Genomic DNA, 19,386 nt, shown 5'->3' on the forward strand with positions numbered 1-19,386 from the left:
TGACTCAGTATGCAGCAATACCTGGTTAGACTGAGTATTTGTCAGGTTTTACCCAAGGATAATGTTGGAAGCCTTGAATAACATTCCAGAAATAAAAGCAAACCATCTTTCTGGATTTGCATTTCAAGTAGTGGGGAAAATAGTGATTCAGTTTTTTCCAGTGAAACTAGTTTATCAAATTCAGTCAATACACTATTTACTAATTTTAAAAATGTTCAATCATTTTTGCATAATTTCACTTCTGTAAAACGTCAGTTGTGTTCAGGTTCTTGACCATGATAGTGTTTTCCAAGACAGTGGTAGTCTAACATTCAAGCTTGACCTTGCAAGTGTTGTGTATAGAGACAGCTAAAGGTTTCCCCACATAACTGCAATGACCATTTGGGAGATAAGTGACATTTCAGCATCACTCAGAAGCAGTTTGACAGTTCTCAAAGCAGCTTTATTTTGGTAGCTTTGCAGTTTTCCATTTCAACTAAAATGCCATCCACTTCTTACAGATCCTTTAAGGCTCAAACAAAAATGAGCAGGGAAACACTTCTCCAAGACAACATAAATACTTTGTGTTACAACACAAATGTTACATACCAAATAAAATTCAGCAAAAGCATTCATACCAGAATACTGGTAAACAACTTAACTTATTTACACACTTGGGCTTTCAGTGGTGGCTTCGGTCCTTGGTCCTTCTCCACAGACTTAATGACGCCCACGGCAACAGTCTGTTTCAGGTCCCGTGCTGCAAACCGACCTGCAGAGTACAATAAAAGAATTTAGTTTGTCTTCTCATTACATGACTATCATGTGATGTCTTGTTCAAGAGGGAAATTTACAACTGTACCTAAAGGAGGGTATGTGAAGAAGCTCTCCACACACAGGGGCTTGTTGGGAACCAGTTTGACTGTGGCAGCATCTCCAGACACCAGCGTCTGTGGCAGGTCCTCCAGTTTCCTCCCTGTGCGGCGGTCCAGCTTCTCCCTCAGCTCAGCGAAGCGGCAGGTCACGTGAGTCGTGTGGCAATCCAGGACAGGGGAGTAACCAGCCTTGATCTTCCCCGGATGATTGAGGATGATCACCTGCAGACGGCAAGAGAAACTTATCAGTACAAGGCAGAGCGGGCGACCAGCAGAGACTGAAACAGGGTTACAGTGCTCCTCAGCTGAGGCCTGCATGAACCCACCTGAGCCACAAAGCTGCTGACGTCAGACGGAGGGTCGTGTTGGGCGTTGCCAGCCACATCGCCACGACGCAGGCTCTTGACAGACACGTTCTTGATGTTGAAGCCGACGTTGTGCCCTGGCAGCGCCGTCTGCAGCCCCTGGTGGTGCATCTCAATCGACTTCACCTCAGCAGTCAGCTTGGCAGGGGAGAACTTCAGGGTCATGCCAGGCTTCAGGATGCCAGTCTCGATTTTGCCGACAGGGACAGTTCCGACTCCTGTATAGAAAGAACAAAGCTCATTAGCATCTAGTGGCTGCAAAAATTAAAGTAGGCATGACTTGAATCTAACAAGCCTTGCCACACAGCTGTGCCTCCCTATCAACCCTCAGCTGCACACCTGGGCCTCATTTTGACTGGGCTAATTGAGTTTGAGGGCTTGGAAACTGAAGGAATAGCAAGTAAGTTTTTAAAAAGGGGAACTTAAAAGTTGCAACACAAGGGCCGGTAAGATTAAACTTTACTTATTAATGCTGACCTCCAATTTTGTAGACATCCTGCAGAGGCAAGCGCAGGGGTTTGCTGATGGTGCGAGTTGGTGGGTGAATGGAGTCCAAGACTTCCAGTAGAGTTTTTCCAGTTGCATTCCCCTCCTTGCGTTTGACCTTCCAGCCTTGATACCAGGGCATCTGTAGAGATATTAACCATGTTCAGGACATTTTCAAGAAGTGGGTGATGTTAAGCATGATTTTTTTTTTTTTTTACCTTCTGAGTTGCAGTGATCATGTTCTCCCCAGTCCAGCCAGAAATGGGAACAAAGGGCACAGTTGCCAGGTCATAGCCAATCTTCTTGAGGAACATGGTGACACTTCGCACCACTTCATCAAAACGCTTCTGGCTGTAGGGCGGCTCAGTCAGGTCCATCTTGTTCACGCACACAATGATTTGCTTCACCCCGAGAGTGTAAGCCAGTAGAGCATGCTCTCTGGTCTGGCCACTTCGGGAAACACCAGCCTCAAACTCTCCTTTAGCTGCCGAAACCACAAGGAGGGCAACATCAGCCTGCAATGAGACACAATGTCGTGGTGAATAAAAAGTTAATTAAAAAACAGCACAAACTACTTCAGGATGACCAAAAGTGGTAAAGCAGGTGAGGTGGCATGTGCTGCTCACCTGTGAGGTCCCTGTTATCATGTTTTTAATGAAGTCACGATGGCCTGGAGCATCAATTATGGTGATTGTGTATTTCTGCGTGTTAAATTTCAGGAGTGATATGTCGATGGTGATTCCTCGCTCCCGTTCAGCCTTCAGCTTGTCCAACACCCAGGCATATTTGAAGGAACTCTTCCCCATCTGCAAAACAGAAGACGTTTTAGACTGTTAACAGCAAACATTTGTTTGTTTGTTTGTTTTAAGTTTACCGTACTCAACCTGGGCTGCAGCCTTCTCAAACTTCTCAATCTTCCTTTGATCGATGCCACCACATTTGTAGACGAGGTGGCCTGTGGTGGTCGACTTGCCACTGTCAACGTGGCCGATGATCACCACGTTGATGTGAATTCTCTCTTTACCCATGTTGCAGAGTAGATCAAACCTCAAAGTAACTTTTTTGGGGTTTTTTTGGAACAGAAAAACTTTGTGTTGTCTTCAGCTTCTTCCAAGAAAGGACTTTCAGGAGCTTGTTATGAGGTGACTTTATAGGCTACCAGTGCCACGCCTGAAACTAACTGAAGACAGGTGTGTTTAATTGAGCCTAATTGATAACTGTCTCTTGTGGGATGTGTAGGAGCTGTGCTGGGGCTTTGTGGCTGCAATGTAGTCTGCACACAGAGAGGGAGAGGAGAAAAACAATTCATCGATTTGAAATATATTTATTGTGAAAAGAAAAGGAAAAATGGCCCAGAGGTTACATCGTATGCCCTCATCGGTGTGCAGCAACACTCAGTTACAGTCAGTTGTCTTGTAAAACTTGGACTAACAATGGATCATCTCCTGATCCCAAATCACAACCAGCTGTGTCATTTGGAGAGAGCATAACCTAGTATGGTAGTCCCCAGTGCACTGCCTGTCTCATCTGTCTGTATTAAAGAAATTAGGATCAGCCACAAAGAATAAAGGAAAAGCAACAAAAAGGCAATTACAGCCTGTTTTTTTTTTTTTTTTTCATCTAAATAGGAAAACCTATTGATCTGCTGCACATCAAACAGGCCTCCCATCATAAATCAGTGTGATGAAAAACAGAGATAGAAGAATGAGCTAACTTCGCTGAGATTATTACATCCATTATGCCTTTTGCTTCAATAGTGGTTTCCCTAATTAACCACCTGTTCTCAGTTGGATAACTATTTCTGTACTGATGTCCTGTAATAGAAACACTGAGTGCTTACTGTCCACAAAATGGCGAGCAACAGAAGTGACATGTTGCTGCCAACATGTTTTACGTTAATGTTTAAGGTTTATGTACTTTGCTTTCAGATAAGGAGACCTATTTTTACGTGCATGCAGTGTGCAGAATATCAGTCACATTTTATTGTGGTGTGCAGGCTAATGCATGACTTAATGTCAAGCTTTTGGTATCAGTTTTGAGTTGACATTTTGCAGGCATGTTTGATATCTTTTCATTTTAGTAGTAAACAGGTAGAGCAACAATATCTGAACTCAAAGATGGATCTGACTGTAAAATGTTCTAGCATGTATTCACAACAGACTGCATCATTTTACCAACTTCTTCATAAGTCCAAAAGCCAACAAGGACAAGGACTGAGAGTAGAGCTGAAGTGGCTTGTTTTATCAAACTCAGCTCAGCATCACTAATAGATTTCACCTGTTTAACTAACGGGCTGTGGGAGGTGGCTAGAGGCCTGCTGCACACCTGTCTGGGGCTTCTCTGTAGTCTGTGGCTCTCTCTCTTTATGAACCTCAAGAAAGCTGTAGTATTGTTGACTTTTCCTTGGCTAATGAGGCACACTGCAATCCTGATATCTTAATAATCCCTTTTTTATTATTATTAGTCGTAGTAGTAGTAATAGTAGTAGTAGTAATAGTACATAGGAGGTTTAATTTAACTGTGGCCTTGAACTAGAGTATGGAGTTTCCCCAGCACAACGTGATGAATTTATTATGCTGATTCTTTTTTTTTTTTTTTTTTTTTTTTTTTTTTTTTGGTAATGATGATTTTATTATAATTACCTCTGTGGATCTCATTCTCCCTGAGTGATCAATAACCTCAGTGTAACATTATCCACACAGTGAGGACATATTAAATATCACCACATGGTCTTCTTTGTGGTTCTTGTAAAATCTGAGGCATTTCAGTTTATTGTTGGGAAAAAAAAAAAAAAAAAAAAAAAACACGGTAAGAGAACCACCCTCGCGATATCTCCTAGCAGAACGGGATTTTGTCACTACCGGCAAGATGGCGCCTGGTGCAGAAGTAAGAGTAACTTACTTATACAACTTCAGTAAATATTGACATTTAAAGCAGTTATTCCTGTATGTGGGAACACTTATATATTTGTCGCAATTGATAATAAACCTATGCAACATGTCTGGCTTAAAGTTATTGTTATTAATGTGCTCGGTAATGTCATACACAGTCAAATTCAGCGCAGAAGTTAGTTACCGTTGATGGCAAAACGAAGCTAACTGGTGAACTAACTAAACAGTGCAACGTGTGCATCACTAAAATACATCAGACTTTACAGATTTGTTATATTTTGTTTCATGGGGTTGTCCTCAGGAACATATGAAGGTAAATGGTAGTTGTAACGTTAATGTACTTGGGAAAATTAAAAGGTTTAGATAGGTAATGGTTGATCTTATGTTTATTCATGGTGAAATTAAGGTTATAGGTTTATTAGAGAGCGAAAAATAAACTGTGCAGATGAAGCATTGAGACTGTTTATTATCTGGTCTTAAGATTTTGTGCACTCTGTGCTTTTTGTTTGTTTGTTTATGGCTGATTACTCTCAGGTTGAAGTTTGCTGGAGCTGCAAGGAGTTTCGCTGCATATTCCAGTAAATCATAAATATGAAAGTTATTGCAGTGTGAGAAGAAGACTAATCAGCAGGGCTGGGACAATATGTTTATCTCCTGTTTCAGTACTAACAGATACTTGGATTGTGCTTTGATATGTATTATGATTCCACAAGTCTTGCGATTTGATATTAGAATTTATTGCATTGCAACTATCCTGTAGTTTGTGGATGTAAAGTTTCATGAGGCTCTTATTGTCCTAATGGTCACAGTATATCATTTTATACAGTGATGTCAAGTTTCAAGAAATGGTCTCACTGCAATGGACTGGCTATTATGGAGGCTAACCTCATCACACACACAAATAAAACTGGGCTCATTAAATCCACAAAAGTCTCAGCTTTCCAGTCAAACCCAGTTTATGCAGCTCCAAGACTGTTAAGGCCCCAGTATGCACAAATACACCATTTTAGAATAGGCCAGCATAACACATTAGGACTGCATGCCAAAACCTGCATGGTTTTTGCACTAAACTGCATGGGATTCGCATAAGGTGGGGAAGTCTGCAAAGGGGAGACCTGTGGCTGCCCAAAGAACTCATTTTCATTCAGATATCTTGAGGTCAGAGGTCAATGCACCCTCATGAAAATGGCCATGCCACTTTTTCCCTCGCCAAAATTCAGCCTAACTTTGGAACAGTATTGAGTCCCCTTGCTGACAACCTAGCTTTACGTGCCACTGTGCCAATGGATTCCTTTGATCATCTAGTTTCTGTATCTTTACTTGAAATCATTTCAGTATTAATAAAAACACCAAAAAATCACAATAAAAGAATCACAATACTTAAGTGAATAATTTTCCCCCACACACTCCTACTAATCATCCATAAAAATTTAATACCACCTGTGTAAGACCTTTAGGGAACATAACATCTTAACTGAAATCTATTTTGGATTCAATATTAAGGTCAAACATTGCAATGTTTTATTTCTTCCAGCTTCATATTTCTGTTTGCCGGGAAGGTAATCTGCCCGAACCCATTTGTGCTGGCCCAAACAGATACAAATGCCGGTTTTGCACCAAGGTGGGAGAGTACCCTGGTCTGGTGGCGCACATGCAGACCCATGCAAGGTCTGCTGTGAAACACGGAGGTAAATGTCAACTGTCAAAATAAATGTTCATGTCTTGTGAAAGAATATGTAATTTACAGCAAGTGATGTTAAAGAGGATAATTTTCTGATTTAACTGGGACTAACACAACTGCGCAGCTTGTTGTAATGTAGATTTCTCTCCTTGTTTGCAGGGTATAAAATTTACAAATGCTGCCTAGGATGTGTAAAAAGCAACCACTATCACTGCTGCTATTGCAAGCGGATTATAATACGCACAAATTTGTTTGTTAACCACGTGGAGAAGTGTGGGTCATCTGTTGTCCAGCGTGTAACAACAAAGCCCCAAGCGGCATCTTTAGGTACCAATCCATCAACACCCCCGAGCTTGGCTGCACCATCTTCAGCAGTCTCTGGTTCCTCGGTAATTTACCTCCTAATAGCGTCCCCTTCCCTCTCTGGTCCCACACCCTTGCTGGCCCTCAGGACCTGTACCGTTCCCAAACCATCAACAAGTTTATCCGCATCATGTAGACCTTCACCGGTCCCCAAAACAGGTGCCAGTACTTGTGCATCTTCCAGTGCGTCTACAGCACCCGGAGTTGACCACAGTGCCTCGGCCAACCAGAGTTCGTTGAACATTGAAGGCCCCGGTGCTACAGCTTCATCGAGCCCCTTGACGCCACCCAGAGCAGAGGCTTTATCTCCAACAGACATTACACCCTCTGACGGCCGTGATGTTAACGTCTCAACTATTTCAACCCAAACCATCCAAACCATCCAAACCAAATGCCCGAAAACATGCAAATCAAAGCCCAAGCTAACCACGTGCAAATATTGCAATTTGACTTTGAACAAGAAAAACATCAAGGTGCACATTCAAAGACGTCACTCAGCGTCCCATCCAGATATAACTGCAAACTACCATCTGCCATCGGTGTGCATAGACCGCACTAAAGGCATTTTTGCTGTGGGGAAAACTTTCACAGGACCGGCAACCCCCATACATGTTCAGAAACGCACTTGGGGAAGCAACCACCAAGTGACCTGCGAGTTGGAGAAATGCAAACAGGAATCTGAATCTTCCCAAAGAAGTGGATTAATGGGGTTTCAGTGCATCCATTTGAAGTCACTGTCTTACTGTCCTATTTCCTCCGAATCCGAAATCACGCTTAATGAGGAAGTTCTTTCAGATATAGTCAGGAGAAAGTTGATTTCTAACAATATGAAGAAAACCTGTCTCGCAAGAAAGCTGGTGGCTGGGTCTGAGAACTCCCCACTGAGTAAAGAAGTCGCATTCGGCAGTGGAACGTCACAAGTATTTGTATCTGTGCTGGAGCCACACGCCTCACTGGGGAGAGTGATGGTCTGTTACGACAAAAAGAAGAACACGTGGCGCTGCCCTTGTCCAAAGCAAAGGCGGTCCTGTCCTCACAAGCCCATCGCCAAGTGGCACCTGTACCAAACACGGCCGGAGCTTTTCATGAGAGAAAGAAGTCCTGACAGCGACGTGTTGGACGCCTCCGCAACATCCGGTCCTCATGATGAGCAGAGCCCTGAAGGAGGCTCTCTCTATTCACCTGATGAAGACTTCAGCCAAGTTTTATCTGAGGACACCCTGTAATTGGATTCATAACTCCTGTGGTTGTAATTTTTACATATCAGGGTGGTAAATATCCCAGATAGAATTCGCTGCTGTTTTTTTGGGGAAACTCATGGGTCCTCTGGTAATAGCAGTCCAGTCTGAATAGGCATCTCAACTATTGGACGTTTTCTCTTCCTTTTATTAATAATGGAGGCTGCAGTGAAGACGCTTTTGGGACTGTTTGTTATTGTGATATCAAGAGATCAGTTTCACAGTTAAAACTGAATTTGTACCATGTCAGGTGAACAAAAGATGTATATACTAGCAGGCAGAAAAAGAATATATATATTATACATATATATAGTTTTTTAATGAGAATTTTTGATACAAAATTAAGATTTGTTATTGAATATGAATATGAACATGCTGTTGGTGTACTTGCATTTGTTTGCATGGACTTTGGAATGTGGAATTAAAGATTAAAGTCTTACACAATCTTCTGTGATGATTACTGTAACGTGAAAAGAGCATTATGGTAATTTAAAGAAGAGACAGAAAACAATGGCAAATCTGGATAAACCGTGCATCTCGGTTGCAGTGTTGTCACATCCTCACTGGTCTTGAGCTTGTGGTCAGCCTTGGAAAATTGTGTAGTTGCATTTGGTGAAAGCAGGGTTACAATTGGGATGGGCTGTTTTGAAATTTAGAAAATTACAGTTGATATCAAGGCTCATATCATGAAATTGATATTAGTTTGATCTATCGCCCAGTCCTGCCAGTTGTCTATACAAAGACCGTGGTGAAGGCTGCTGGAGAAATGCATGCAGATGAGCTGGAAAACTGCAAGGACTTTATCGAGAATGAGTTCTCTGGATACTGCAGGACAGTTTTTCAAGCTTGGGTCACATTTTGAGTTTGCAGACCTGTCATGACCTTGTGTTTTGCACCACCAATGTATAATGAAATTGCATTCAGCCCTCTGAAGCTGCTTGTTATGACAGGCATTTCCATCTGCCCTGTGTAATTTTATTTCTGAGCTTTTAGTCACACATTTAACAACTTTGCAGACATGACCCAGAGGAGCAAGTTGGTTTCACAGTTAAAGTACAGCAACCACTGGCATCAAACTCAGCACTCATTCATACATTTTGAACAGTCTGTCCTTTGTTATACAGCCATACAGTTTTGCAAAAACCTGTGATTTTAATATGTAATTAGATAGCGACAGGGCTGCCTGTGTCTTACTGATAAGAAAAGTGTCCCACTAACAATCTGCAGAGTAGAAAAGGGTAGAAAAACACAGAATTAGCCCACAACATTGTTTTAACAGAATGATACAGTAACAGGTATGACAATAAAATAAGTTGAACCAGTTTGTTTTCTTAGTTATTAGACATTTCAGTATAAAAGATGCATAAACTAGGGGGCAGCAAAATAAGTTTTTGTTATTAAATAAATTAATCTAAAGTCTTGACAGGAAAGACATTAGTTTTCATCTTGTTTAGGTTTGACAAAATGTTTAGATTTCAGCCTCGAATACAGGAGGGATTCTAAAAAAAAATTATTTTTGCATAAAAATAGCTAAAATAATTGGGTTTAATAAATGTTTTTAACTCTACTTTTTTTCCCCACTGGTTAAAAAAACATACCAGCTTGGATGTTATCAAAAGTGAGCAATGGTAAATTGATGTGATAGTGTCCGCTTTCGGAAAGGTTATTAAACTCTAAATTAAACTTTAATCTGAGGGACTGGAGGGGTGGCTCTTGTTGAGACCTTTTAAAGCGCAGTGACAAAACAAATGAGGGACAAATTGGGAAACGCTAAACGTGATGTCAGCATGTGACTGGGTGTAGCAGACGGGACAGTGCTGCGTTGTTCCGGATGAGTAAAGGTGCGGGAGGTGCACTCCGCCGCACTCCGTGGAGTAAATCAAACCCTCCCCCTGTTTAACGGGCACAATGACGCTCAATAACTAACCCGGAAATAGCAACAGCAAATCGCTTTTCTTTGAGCTCCTGCGGGCTAGCGTGGTATTAGACAGTCGACTCCCCTGTTTCTCTGCGAGCATCAAGGTAAGAAAAAATGTACCTTTTCTTTATTCTCCTCCTTTATCTCCCCCCCTCCTCTCCCTCCCAGCCGGCTGCCTCTTTACTTTCCACCAGTTGCCATTCAATCGCACTTGTTCTGTTGTGCCAAGACAAAACAGACGGATAGGGGATGAAGTACAAACCCGGCGCCCGGCGAACTCACAACCACGTCCGTTAACTGTAAAAAAAATAAATAAATAAAAAAAAATAAAACCTTAAATGGTGAAATAAATCGGCTTATGTGTAGTAGCACCCGGGCTACATCCCTTCATTAGCCATTAACTTCCCCTTTTTTTCAACAACGTCTCATACTTGAAGGCTAACCTAAATGGCTATCTCTAGCTAGGATGCGGTGTACATTACATGCCGTGTTGCCCACGTTATCAGATGTGTTTAATCTAATAGGGCCAGATAATCCGTGTTAGTTTACACCGGCCGTATGGCTTGGCTTATGGTTGTATGCATACTGGCACAGATCTTTTTAGGCCATGCGCACTAAATGATGCATCAGGCTGCATTAAAGGAAAATAGTGACAGCTGAAGTGGTAGGAGTCAGTCTGTGTTGTCCCACTTTAATTGATGCTGGTCCTTGATCTTGTTATTCCGACCTCTACAAAATAATGGATTAGACCAGGGGTTGTCAAAGTGTGGTCCTGGGAATCCTCAGGGGTCCCTGAGGGGCTTCGGAGGAGGAGGAGCAGGAGGAGGAAGATTATCCTCATGCTGGTTGTGTTGACAGATTGGACCAAACTGACAATGAATAAAACTAAAGACATTTTCTGTTCATTTTATTGATTTTATTTTAGTTTTGTAAGCACACACTATTGTTTCGGTTAGTTTTTGTTGTTCTTCTTCTAAAGTCTAGTTTTTGTTTTTATTTTAGGTAACTACAATGTTTTTTTCACAGATAGTTTTAGTTGCTGTGCTTATCACTGGTTTCACTTCCCAACAGTGTCTTTACAACCACTTGCAACTGTGCAATCACACAGTGATATATGCTTTCTCTGCCTCATATTTAGCCCAGTCTCTGTGCTAAGTCCTGAAAGTGGAAGTGAAATGTCCAGGAAGCCAGGGGTTTGATGGTTTGTTGGGCTAGTGCAACTTAGTTGTGGTTGTGATGCAATGTAGATGTTAAATTTGTCTCTGTGCTCTCACGCTCTGTGCTAGTGCACATCAGACCTATTCTGCCACCCTCGGGCAAATGGGGTTTGCGATGCGGAGCAGGCAGGCTGAAAGAAAGCCTTGGTAGAGCTATGTTTAGGTTAGTGGTATACCTCGGCAATCATCCCATTTTGGCTGATTCTTTCAGGCTGACACACATTGGCCCCATACCACCTTTAAGATGTTGGAGGACATTTCTGTGCCTGTCAGCCCGTGTTTGGAGACACATTCGTTTAGTTATGCAGCTAGACCATTAAATGACCTTTACCTCCTTGTGTCACCAAAAATAACTCAGCTCTGACACGTCCAAAGCTATGCAGCCTGCTCTTTGTGCAAAGTGGGGGAAAATGCTGCCAGATTATTTGAATTAAATTGCCCCTCTACAATTTATCTTCATGATGCAGCTTCTTACAGTCTGCTGCAATACACTGGAAGAAGGACGTATAACCTTCCAGTGTATGCTAAGACCTTTTCTTCAACAGATGGAGGCAAACTGCCTGTCATATTCAGTGTAGGTCTATCTGTGTGCTGGAGAAGACATGACTTTCCTAATAAAAATGTAATTAAGTGTCCTTTTTCACAATTGTAGGATGCTGTGCTCAATTCAGTTCTCTTACTATCTTGGTTTAGTTTGCTTAGAGTTCATTTTCTCCACTTTTGATTTATGCCACATGCAGTTACAGCAAGAATTGCAAAAAAAAAAAAAAAAAAAAAAAGGATCAAGACTCCTGCTACACAGGAATGAAATGCACAGTAAAGCACTGCAGGAGTTCAGGAAATAGCCTAGGAGCTTCTCCTTCCCATGGTCTGGCGTTGCGCTCCTTTAATGAAATAAGCATGAAAGTGCGAATACAGCTCATTTAACACAATTTATTCTCTCTTGAGTCCCACTCTGCTGCGGCTATAGAACAGCATGTTCATTTTGGATTACATGGCTTATAAATTGAACAGTACTGCTTAGTGGCGTTCTCATACTAAACAAGAAACCTTTGTAGCCCTCCACATTAATAGGCAGTGTTTTAATATTTTTACATTTTTTTATTTAACATATGCACATGGGGGCCTACGTGCTATTTAGATGTGACACTGGCAGCCATACAGCTTTTGACAGACATCAGTAGGGTCTGCTTCAAAGCGTTGCTTATCTTTTTCAAGCTACAGCCCCATGGATACCCAGAGGACAAAATTTCATTTCTGAGACCCCCTACTGGAGAATATTTTTGTTGTTAGATATGATTTAGAAAAGAATCACATGATTGTTTATATTATAGATGGGAAAATAACAGTGGCGAGAGAGATGCTTGTGATCAAAATACACATTCTTATACACTGTGCCAACTTAAAGTGAATGATTGATCAATGAACCCCATTTGAGAAGATTTTCTGGTCATTATGACTGCATTATGGTCGGTGATAAATTGGGGGAGTGAAACTTGTGATCCTTCTTTTATCGGACTCATTGTTTAGTGAGTGTAGCCTAATCGTAGTTAATTCATAACAAGTTATTTACTGGAATCCTTTCAAGAATGATTATGGCAGGGGGCTCTTGGATATTTTCTTGTGTTAGACGCTCAAATAGACCCATTAGGTCAAGATAATATTTTGTCACTGGGATCACATGCATACAGGAAGTTGTTTCTTGTTTGTTTAACATTGAAGAACTAACCCTGCAGAGTAAGGGGTGGATAATAGTGGTGAAACTGAAAATGTTTATTACAGTAGTCATTCTTGAAGCATTATCTCATGGGGATGCATTCTAGTGAATTGTAGGGATTTTTTTTTTTTGGTCCTGGACCCCTTGGAGTTCCCTCAAGGTCCCCGAGGGGGCCCCGCACCGCCCGTTGGGACTCGCTGCCTTGAACACGCCCATGGTGTCGGAGCAGCTGGAGAATGTATAGGCTTTAGGTTAGGTTACTGTACCTTCTCGCTCTCTGCGCTCACGTTATGACTTGAATCCGCCGCTGACAGTTATTTCTCTCGGCTGTTTATTTCCGCCGCGATGTGACTCTGGGATTTCCACACCCGCTGAACTTGCATTAGTAAGTCTGCTCATTGTTTCAGTCATAATTTAACACCTTTACTTTGTGCGCCGCATTGTGTTTCACCGTGGTGTACTGACAGTTAAGGCAGCCAGCACGTGTTTCAGATGCGGTAGTTTATATGCATAGGACACGGCAGCCTTTTTTTATATGTATATGTATTTAAATTAAAGTTATTGATGTAAAGAAATGCCATTCACGCAACACGGGGAATGCATGGAGTGGTTACAAAATTGCGTGTTTCTGATCGTGGATTGATTATTGCGGAAATCGGTTAATGTTAAAGTGTGAGTAATTATGAATAGGTGCGAATAGAGGTGCAACTCTTAACAGCTATAATGGACAGGTTGCAACTTGATCCTTCACTTTTTATTCATTTATTTATTTTTTTGTTGTTGCTGTTAATCGCTCATCTGTACTGAATTTCCTTTTATCAGATTAGGAGCGCCACTGCTGCTCCACCACGCAGGCGAGCCTTTTGATTTCCCTTCCAGCCACGTTGTGTGACTCTTGGTGTGGTATTGATCTTTTCCTCACACTTGTGCAATCATCCCTCAGTTTTCTCCGTTCACCAAAATCTGCAAAGGCAGCATGGGGAGGTGTAGCTGTAAGTTTACTGGAGATGTATGGACTCCGTGCCATCTCTGTGGCATAATGCTGCTTGTGCAGTTACTTCGATCAACTTCCTCTTACTGATTTAGCCTGTTCAGCATTTTGCTCCAACCCTGTAACACCATGTTCTGCTCCTGAAGAAAGAGCGGCTTCTCAATCAGTTTCTACATCTCCTTTTTTTTTTTTTGTGTGTGTGTTGCTGCTTGAAATGTTCTTAAAAACTCTTGGCTTGTGACTGTGAAAAAAAATGTGAACTCACTATCTACACAAATGCCTGCCATGTTTTTTGTGTTTAGTTGGGCAAACGTGCAGCATTGCTGGACATTGTGCCAGCCGCCAAGTAATACAGAGTTCAGAGTTGAGTCATTTTCTGTGCAGTGGGTAATCTTACTCCCCTCTTGGCTGCAGCAAACTCTCCCGCTTCTGTCTCCCATAGCATGTCTGTTCTTGTCCATAAGCAAATCTAAGTTGAAATGATGACACACTCTAGTCACCCAGTAGGAAAAAGTTGCCTGGGCCCCCTTCAGACTCGGCCTGGCTCTTTCTACACAATGCTGAATTACTAGACTGCCGTGATCGCACAGTGTCTTATCTTATTGGTCAGTTTTAACCAACCTATTATATGGCCTTCATAGGACCATAGGTTGCTGAGCAGTGAGTACCAGCTTTTTATCACTATGAATTTATTGAGCTTGCATTGTGCAACAGGAAACCAGGATAGCATGGGGTGTTGTTCAGTCCTCTCCACAAACAGATTTATTGAAGAGGTTTTTTTGTCTAACACATGCCGCTGACTGCTGTACTGTAAAACGAGCAGAGAGCTGCTCCCGAGTCGTGGAGGTCCTACTTGTGGTGGTTTGTGTTTGTAGCCTTTGGCAGGGGTGTTAGTTTTGATGTCTGCCTCTGATGTGCTTGAGTCAGTTGTGTGCCTGTCTCTGATCTGCAGCTCGAGCTGGGCTGGAGGAATTGAGCATTCCTCTCAACTTTCTCACTTCCCTCCTGTGATGCTGCTTATCTGAGCCCAAAGCATGCATGTAATGAGGAGAGGGAATAATCTCGTTCTCTTCTCTCCTGTGGGCTAGACCATCCAGAGGCATCTCAAAGGATACTTTCATTTATTACTCTTAGTATTTTTAGCATAGACATGGAAAAATGCAAAATAGCCTTAGTATAGAGTTGTTCAATATGAGATTATAACATAACATCCAATTTGTTAAAGGTAAAAGCTTTGTCTTTGTGTATCCACCCTCTTTTCCCACATGCACACAAACACCCTCCAGGCACAAATCTGTGGATGTCTGTGTAAGATACAGTAGTGCTCTGAATCCGTGGAAGATTTCCTACCCTGCCAGCTGCTTAACTTGAGCAGGGAAACAGCTTCCATTTGAAGTTCCCGTTCCAAAGAAATAAGGAGAAGATTGGAAGCACCTTGCAAAAAAAATGAAATATTTATTTCAGTTCTGTTGGCCCATTTAGGGAGAAAAATGCATCGGAGGCAACAGACGAACGATTAATGGCTCAATAAACATACATGCAGACTTTGGCTTATGGAGCGTGTTTCCGAGTCAGCACTCTTCCTCAGGCAGCATTCAAATAGCTTTGTATTTCATTTTTTTGCAAGATACTTCCAAGTTTTCTCCTTACTGCTTTGCATTATCTACTGGGCCACTTGGGAAGCCCTTTTCCCACTGTCTTTTTTTTGACAAAGATACCAAGGTCATATTCTAAAAGTTGTCTTTTTGATAAAATGAATTTAAGCGGTAGAGATGTTTTTTGGGATGTATCAGCTGCTGTGACCAATAGACAAAAGTAAAGTTTCCTCACCTGGCAGTAATTATGCCGTTTTTTTTTTCTTCTTTGTATTATGCTGTCTTAATCTAGGCAGAATACCCTTGTGTGGCCGCCTACACGTCTGTGGACACCGTAGTGTGGGGATGCTGCCGCAGATGGCAACTCAGCAGGGTAGAAATTTGGTTTTTTGCATGACACTGTTGCCGTGCTGCCCCCGCACCAAACCTCCAACCTGACATAGTGTGAAATGGGCAAAAAATCCATAGTAACCCTGAATATATGAGGAATGTGCAGACTTGTACACAGTATCAGAGGAATAAAAGTGCCAGCAGTGTATAGCATCTCACATTTAGCAGCGTCTTTTTCCCTCAGTCTTTATTTCTTCCATCATATTTCATCACCATGATCCTGCAGTCATTCTCGGAGTAAAATCAAGCTGATATTGTTCCCTGTGTGCTCAGATTTAGTTGCATGCTTAGGTCTGATTTTATTTGCCTGGCATGATGGTAAACATTTTCTGAGCCCAGCTGACAGGGATGGCCCAGAGCGCTCAACAAGGCACCTCATTTGTTTTGACATTTTAGTCGGAGCTGCACCAGCCCATGCACAGTAACTGATCTGTCAGACTTTTCTTAATGAAATGATCTTCCAGAGAGGCAGCGCTGCGCCCCACAGGCTCAGCTACAGTATCTGTCCCTACACACACACACACACACACACACACACACACACACACACACAGTCAGTTTTCCAAACTCCATATTCCTCCTCAGTCCTCAGCTCTCATTCGCCAGTGAGAAAGTGAAATCCAAGTTGTCATGGCAACCTGAGTTTTAATGAAATTCTGATTTAACACTGAAATCAACACCGCCGAGACTGATTGTGTCACTTGCTTTGTTTCTGTCCCTATTGGTCAACCCCGCCACCCACTCTCTCTCCCTCCCACACACACACACACACACACACACACACACACACACACATACACACACACTCTATTGAGCTGCAAGTCCACCTCACAGAATCTCTCCTTGTGTGTGTGATGAGGAAGTGTTTTGTCTCTCTTTTCCTGTCAGCATTAGATCATGACCAGCCCCCCATGCGCACACACACACACACACACACACACACACACACACACACACACACACACAGTCACTTATCGATTACCTCAGTGATCTGGTCCATAGTGAGCACATGTTTTGCTGTGTGTAGCACACACAGCAGGCGTACACATGTTGGCCCACATACTGACCCCTTAATGTGGTGGTGGTGGAAATTAAAACCAAACAAATGCACTTATTACATGTTGGCCTATTGAACTTATAAACTGAGCATAAGTTATAATTTTTCTTTGATTCCCTGAACTATTCCTGGTGTTTTATGTGCACTCTAATAGAAAAATTGTCGTGATGTGGCAGCTGCACTTAGGAGCTTGTTTACAAAGCTTTCTGGATTGCCAGTGCAGTTGTGTTTTGTTTCAGCACCTTTTATAGAAGAGACCGTTCCCCTGTTAAAAGAGCATTTCCCCCCAAAATAATAAGTCTGGACCAGAGTTGCCACCCCATTAAGGGTCGTTGCTACCCCAGAAGTGCAGGTGGCAAAGTTTTTCTGTAAAAAATACCCTGTGTTACTATTCGTCCAAATCCTGGAGGCAGGGATAATTGTCCGCCCAAAGGAAGTGATGAATCAAAACAAGAGCCAAATGCAAACTGTGTCCTAAACAGCAACAAGCAGGTGCTCCATCCAGAGAAATCTGGCTGGACTCACCAATGTTAGATCTGTTGTCTCTTGTCCCCTTGGCATCCTTTTTAGTATAAAGCGATAACAGACCGGCCAGGTTGGCAAACATGAGCCTGCTGTGTGCAGTTCACTGACATTATGTTATGGGATTTCTGGTTATTGAAGTACAGCGTTGCCTCTCAGTTAGCAGTTAGCACTCACTACCATTTGGAACTGCCAGTGTGCAAAGTGGCCTAGATTGGCTTTCATTTGCCTATATTAAAATTTTTCCAGTTCTAAAGAAGCTCACGTGACAAATGGTTGTGATCTAATGCATAACTGGAACACCAAAAACTACACCCTCCTAGGGTTGCAGCAGTTCTGTGCTGTAGTTGGCTGTATTTCCCGGCATGGTTTAGCCTAGTTTTAATCATCGCTCGGAGGGATGAGCAAATTTCAATCCATGCACACGATAGCCGACCAGTTCTGACTGATCTCATCATGTATCTATTTTTTTTGTCCCCACAGCAATGCCAAATGGAGCGACAATATTCCTATATTTGTAAAGCACAAACTTGAAGGGCACAAAATGGGTTTAATAGCACAATACTGTCATTATTCATTTGTTTACACTCTTGACTGTACAGCAAATAATCAAAAATGAGTTTGCCAAGGAATAGGAGACAATAGTTTGCCCTGCTATGATAATGACTGGGTCATGTGATCTCTCAAATTCATTGTTAACTATCACAATCATTTTCGTAGCCCACTAGAAGTGAACTACAATAGAGTTGTATTTGAAAAAAAAAAAAAAAATCACTCACCTCCCTAACTTAGCCAGTTGACTCTTAATGAAAGACATACTTAAGTCACAGTGAAAGTAGTTACTTTTCACCTTAGCTAATGCTCAGTAGCATAATATGCACCCATTTAACAGTAGATACCAAATAATCTTGTATTTTTATGGCCATGTCTTAGAACTAATGCCTTCTTTAAAACTGTATTTTAGTGGTTTATTGCACACCGTTGGGCATGCATAAAAACTTCAACCAGTGGGCCTAGCACATAACAGATTATTGGATCATGTTGAACCTCTCTGCATTATGTTCCACCAAACCATCCACCCCCAGCAGCTTTGGAGGCAAGACACCATACAAATGTAATTTCCCTGTTATTTTGGTGCTTTATTTCCATTACTTTGAAGATTCTGGCAGTATTTGTTGAAGTAATGTCACAGAGAAACATGCCTAGTCCATAGGGCCTTGTTTATTTCAAAACAGGCTCATTACCACCATGAAGAGCCTGAAGCAGGAGAGCGGTGAGGAATCATTATTGCGCTGCTCCACATAGGTCTCAGTCAAACCTGTGCATCCTCATGCTCTCATTCAAGAGCCCATTTAGCCTTACATTAGAGCCCCCAGCTGTAGGCGTGATGCATACATGACTCCACGATGCTCTGCCACAGATGTCACCCAGAATGTCCCCCGTGACATTTCAGTTCTTATTGGATTAGATGCAAGCAACAGTCAGTTTGCATGGAAGCAGAGAAAAGGCTCTGCCAAAGCGAGGGATAAGAAGAGAAGCTGGAAAATGATAGGAAGTGATTTTCCAGGTGCAGAAGGAAGATCTGCATAACTAACTCATCATAATATTACTCATTCAAGCATCTAATCCATTTCTCTAAAGCCTACCTTTTTTTTTCCTCTGAAGTTTTGTCTTTTCTCACAATGTCTCATTCGATCACGTACCGCTGGCAGTTTGCCTCGCTAGCTGACTCTCCCACAGCTCCTATACCGTCGTTGCTTGTTTGAAGTTTAAGCGCTTGAAGTGAGATCACATTCATGCATGACCACCACTACTATTGTGGCTGTGCATTTGTATGCAGGCTGGCGAAGAGAGAGGTGCCTTGGTCCTAATGGTCTCACAGTCTACTTAGCCTGTACTCTCAGTCAGAGCCATGCAGCCTCTGAAACTGGCTTGTGGTCTGAAGAGACTGTGTTGAATGTTAAACTGCGACTCAGGAGTTGAGTCCTTTGTCTTGCTTGGATCGCTTGACACTAGGGCCAGAAATGTTGCTTTTAGGTTAATTTTAAGAATTGACCATTTAAGTTACATATTAAACAGGCACTTTGGGTTGGTTTTGCAT

At 42.1% G+C, this 19,386-nt stretch overlaps 2 protein-coding genes across 6 annotated transcripts in view; one reads left to right on the forward strand and one right to left on the reverse strand.

The window, feature by feature from the left end:
* Positions 1 to 420: 420 nt before the first annotated feature.
* eef1a1l3 (eukaryotic translation elongation factor 1 alpha 1, like 3) lies at positions 421 to 14,222 on the reverse strand. Of its 2 annotated transcripts, none has more exons than XM_030078913.1 (7): positions 14,211 to 14,222; positions 2,332 to 2,535; positions 1,924 to 2,220; positions 1,697 to 1,847; positions 1,181 to 1,437; positions 842 to 1,076; positions 421 to 751 (listed from the first exon to the last, which is right to left on the reverse strand). In XM_030078913.1, the coding sequence occupies exons 2-7, from the start codon at positions 2,509 to 2,511 to the stop codon at positions 642 to 644; spliced, it is 1,230 nt and encodes a 409-aa protein (XP_029934773.1). In that variant the 5' UTR covers positions 2,512 to 2,535; positions 14,211 to 14,222; the 3' UTR covers positions 421 to 641. The 2 variants fall into 2 exon arrangements, with proteins under 2 accessions (XP_029934773.1, XP_029934772.1); XM_030078912.1 differs by lacking the exon at positions 14,211 to 14,222 and adding an exon at positions 2,590 to 2,830 and having other exon boundaries at positions 2,332 to 2,511.
* Positions 4,511 to 19,386, forward strand: part of fam49bb (family with sequence similarity 49 member Bb) — a 39,331-nt gene continuing 24,455 nt past the window's right edge. Inside the window, exons 1-3 of one of the 4 annotated variants that reach the window (XM_030078908.1) lie at positions 4,517 to 4,591; positions 6,131 to 6,284; positions 6,437 to 8,312. In XM_030078908.1, coding sequence (XP_029934768.1) covers positions 4,574 to 4,591; positions 6,131 to 6,284; positions 6,437 to 7,866 — 1,602 coding nt within the window. In that variant the 5' untranslated portion in view covers positions 4,517 to 4,573 and the 3' untranslated portion in view covers positions 7,867 to 8,312. Of the gene's footprint in view, positions 4,592 to 6,130; positions 6,285 to 6,436; positions 8,313 to 9,777; positions 9,901 to 12,958; positions 13,116 to 19,386 lie in introns of those variants that run through there. The other 3 variants (XM_030078911.1, XM_030078909.1, XM_030078910.1) reach the window with 3 other exon arrangements.

The sequence above is a fragment of the Myripristis murdjan genome, chromosome 20 (genome assembly GCF_902150065.1).
Source record: "Myripristis murdjan chromosome 20, fMyrMur1.1, whole genome shotgun sequence".
NCBI classification, from domain to species: domain Eukaryota; kingdom Metazoa; phylum Chordata; class Actinopteri; order Holocentriformes; family Holocentridae; genus Myripristis; species Myripristis murdjan.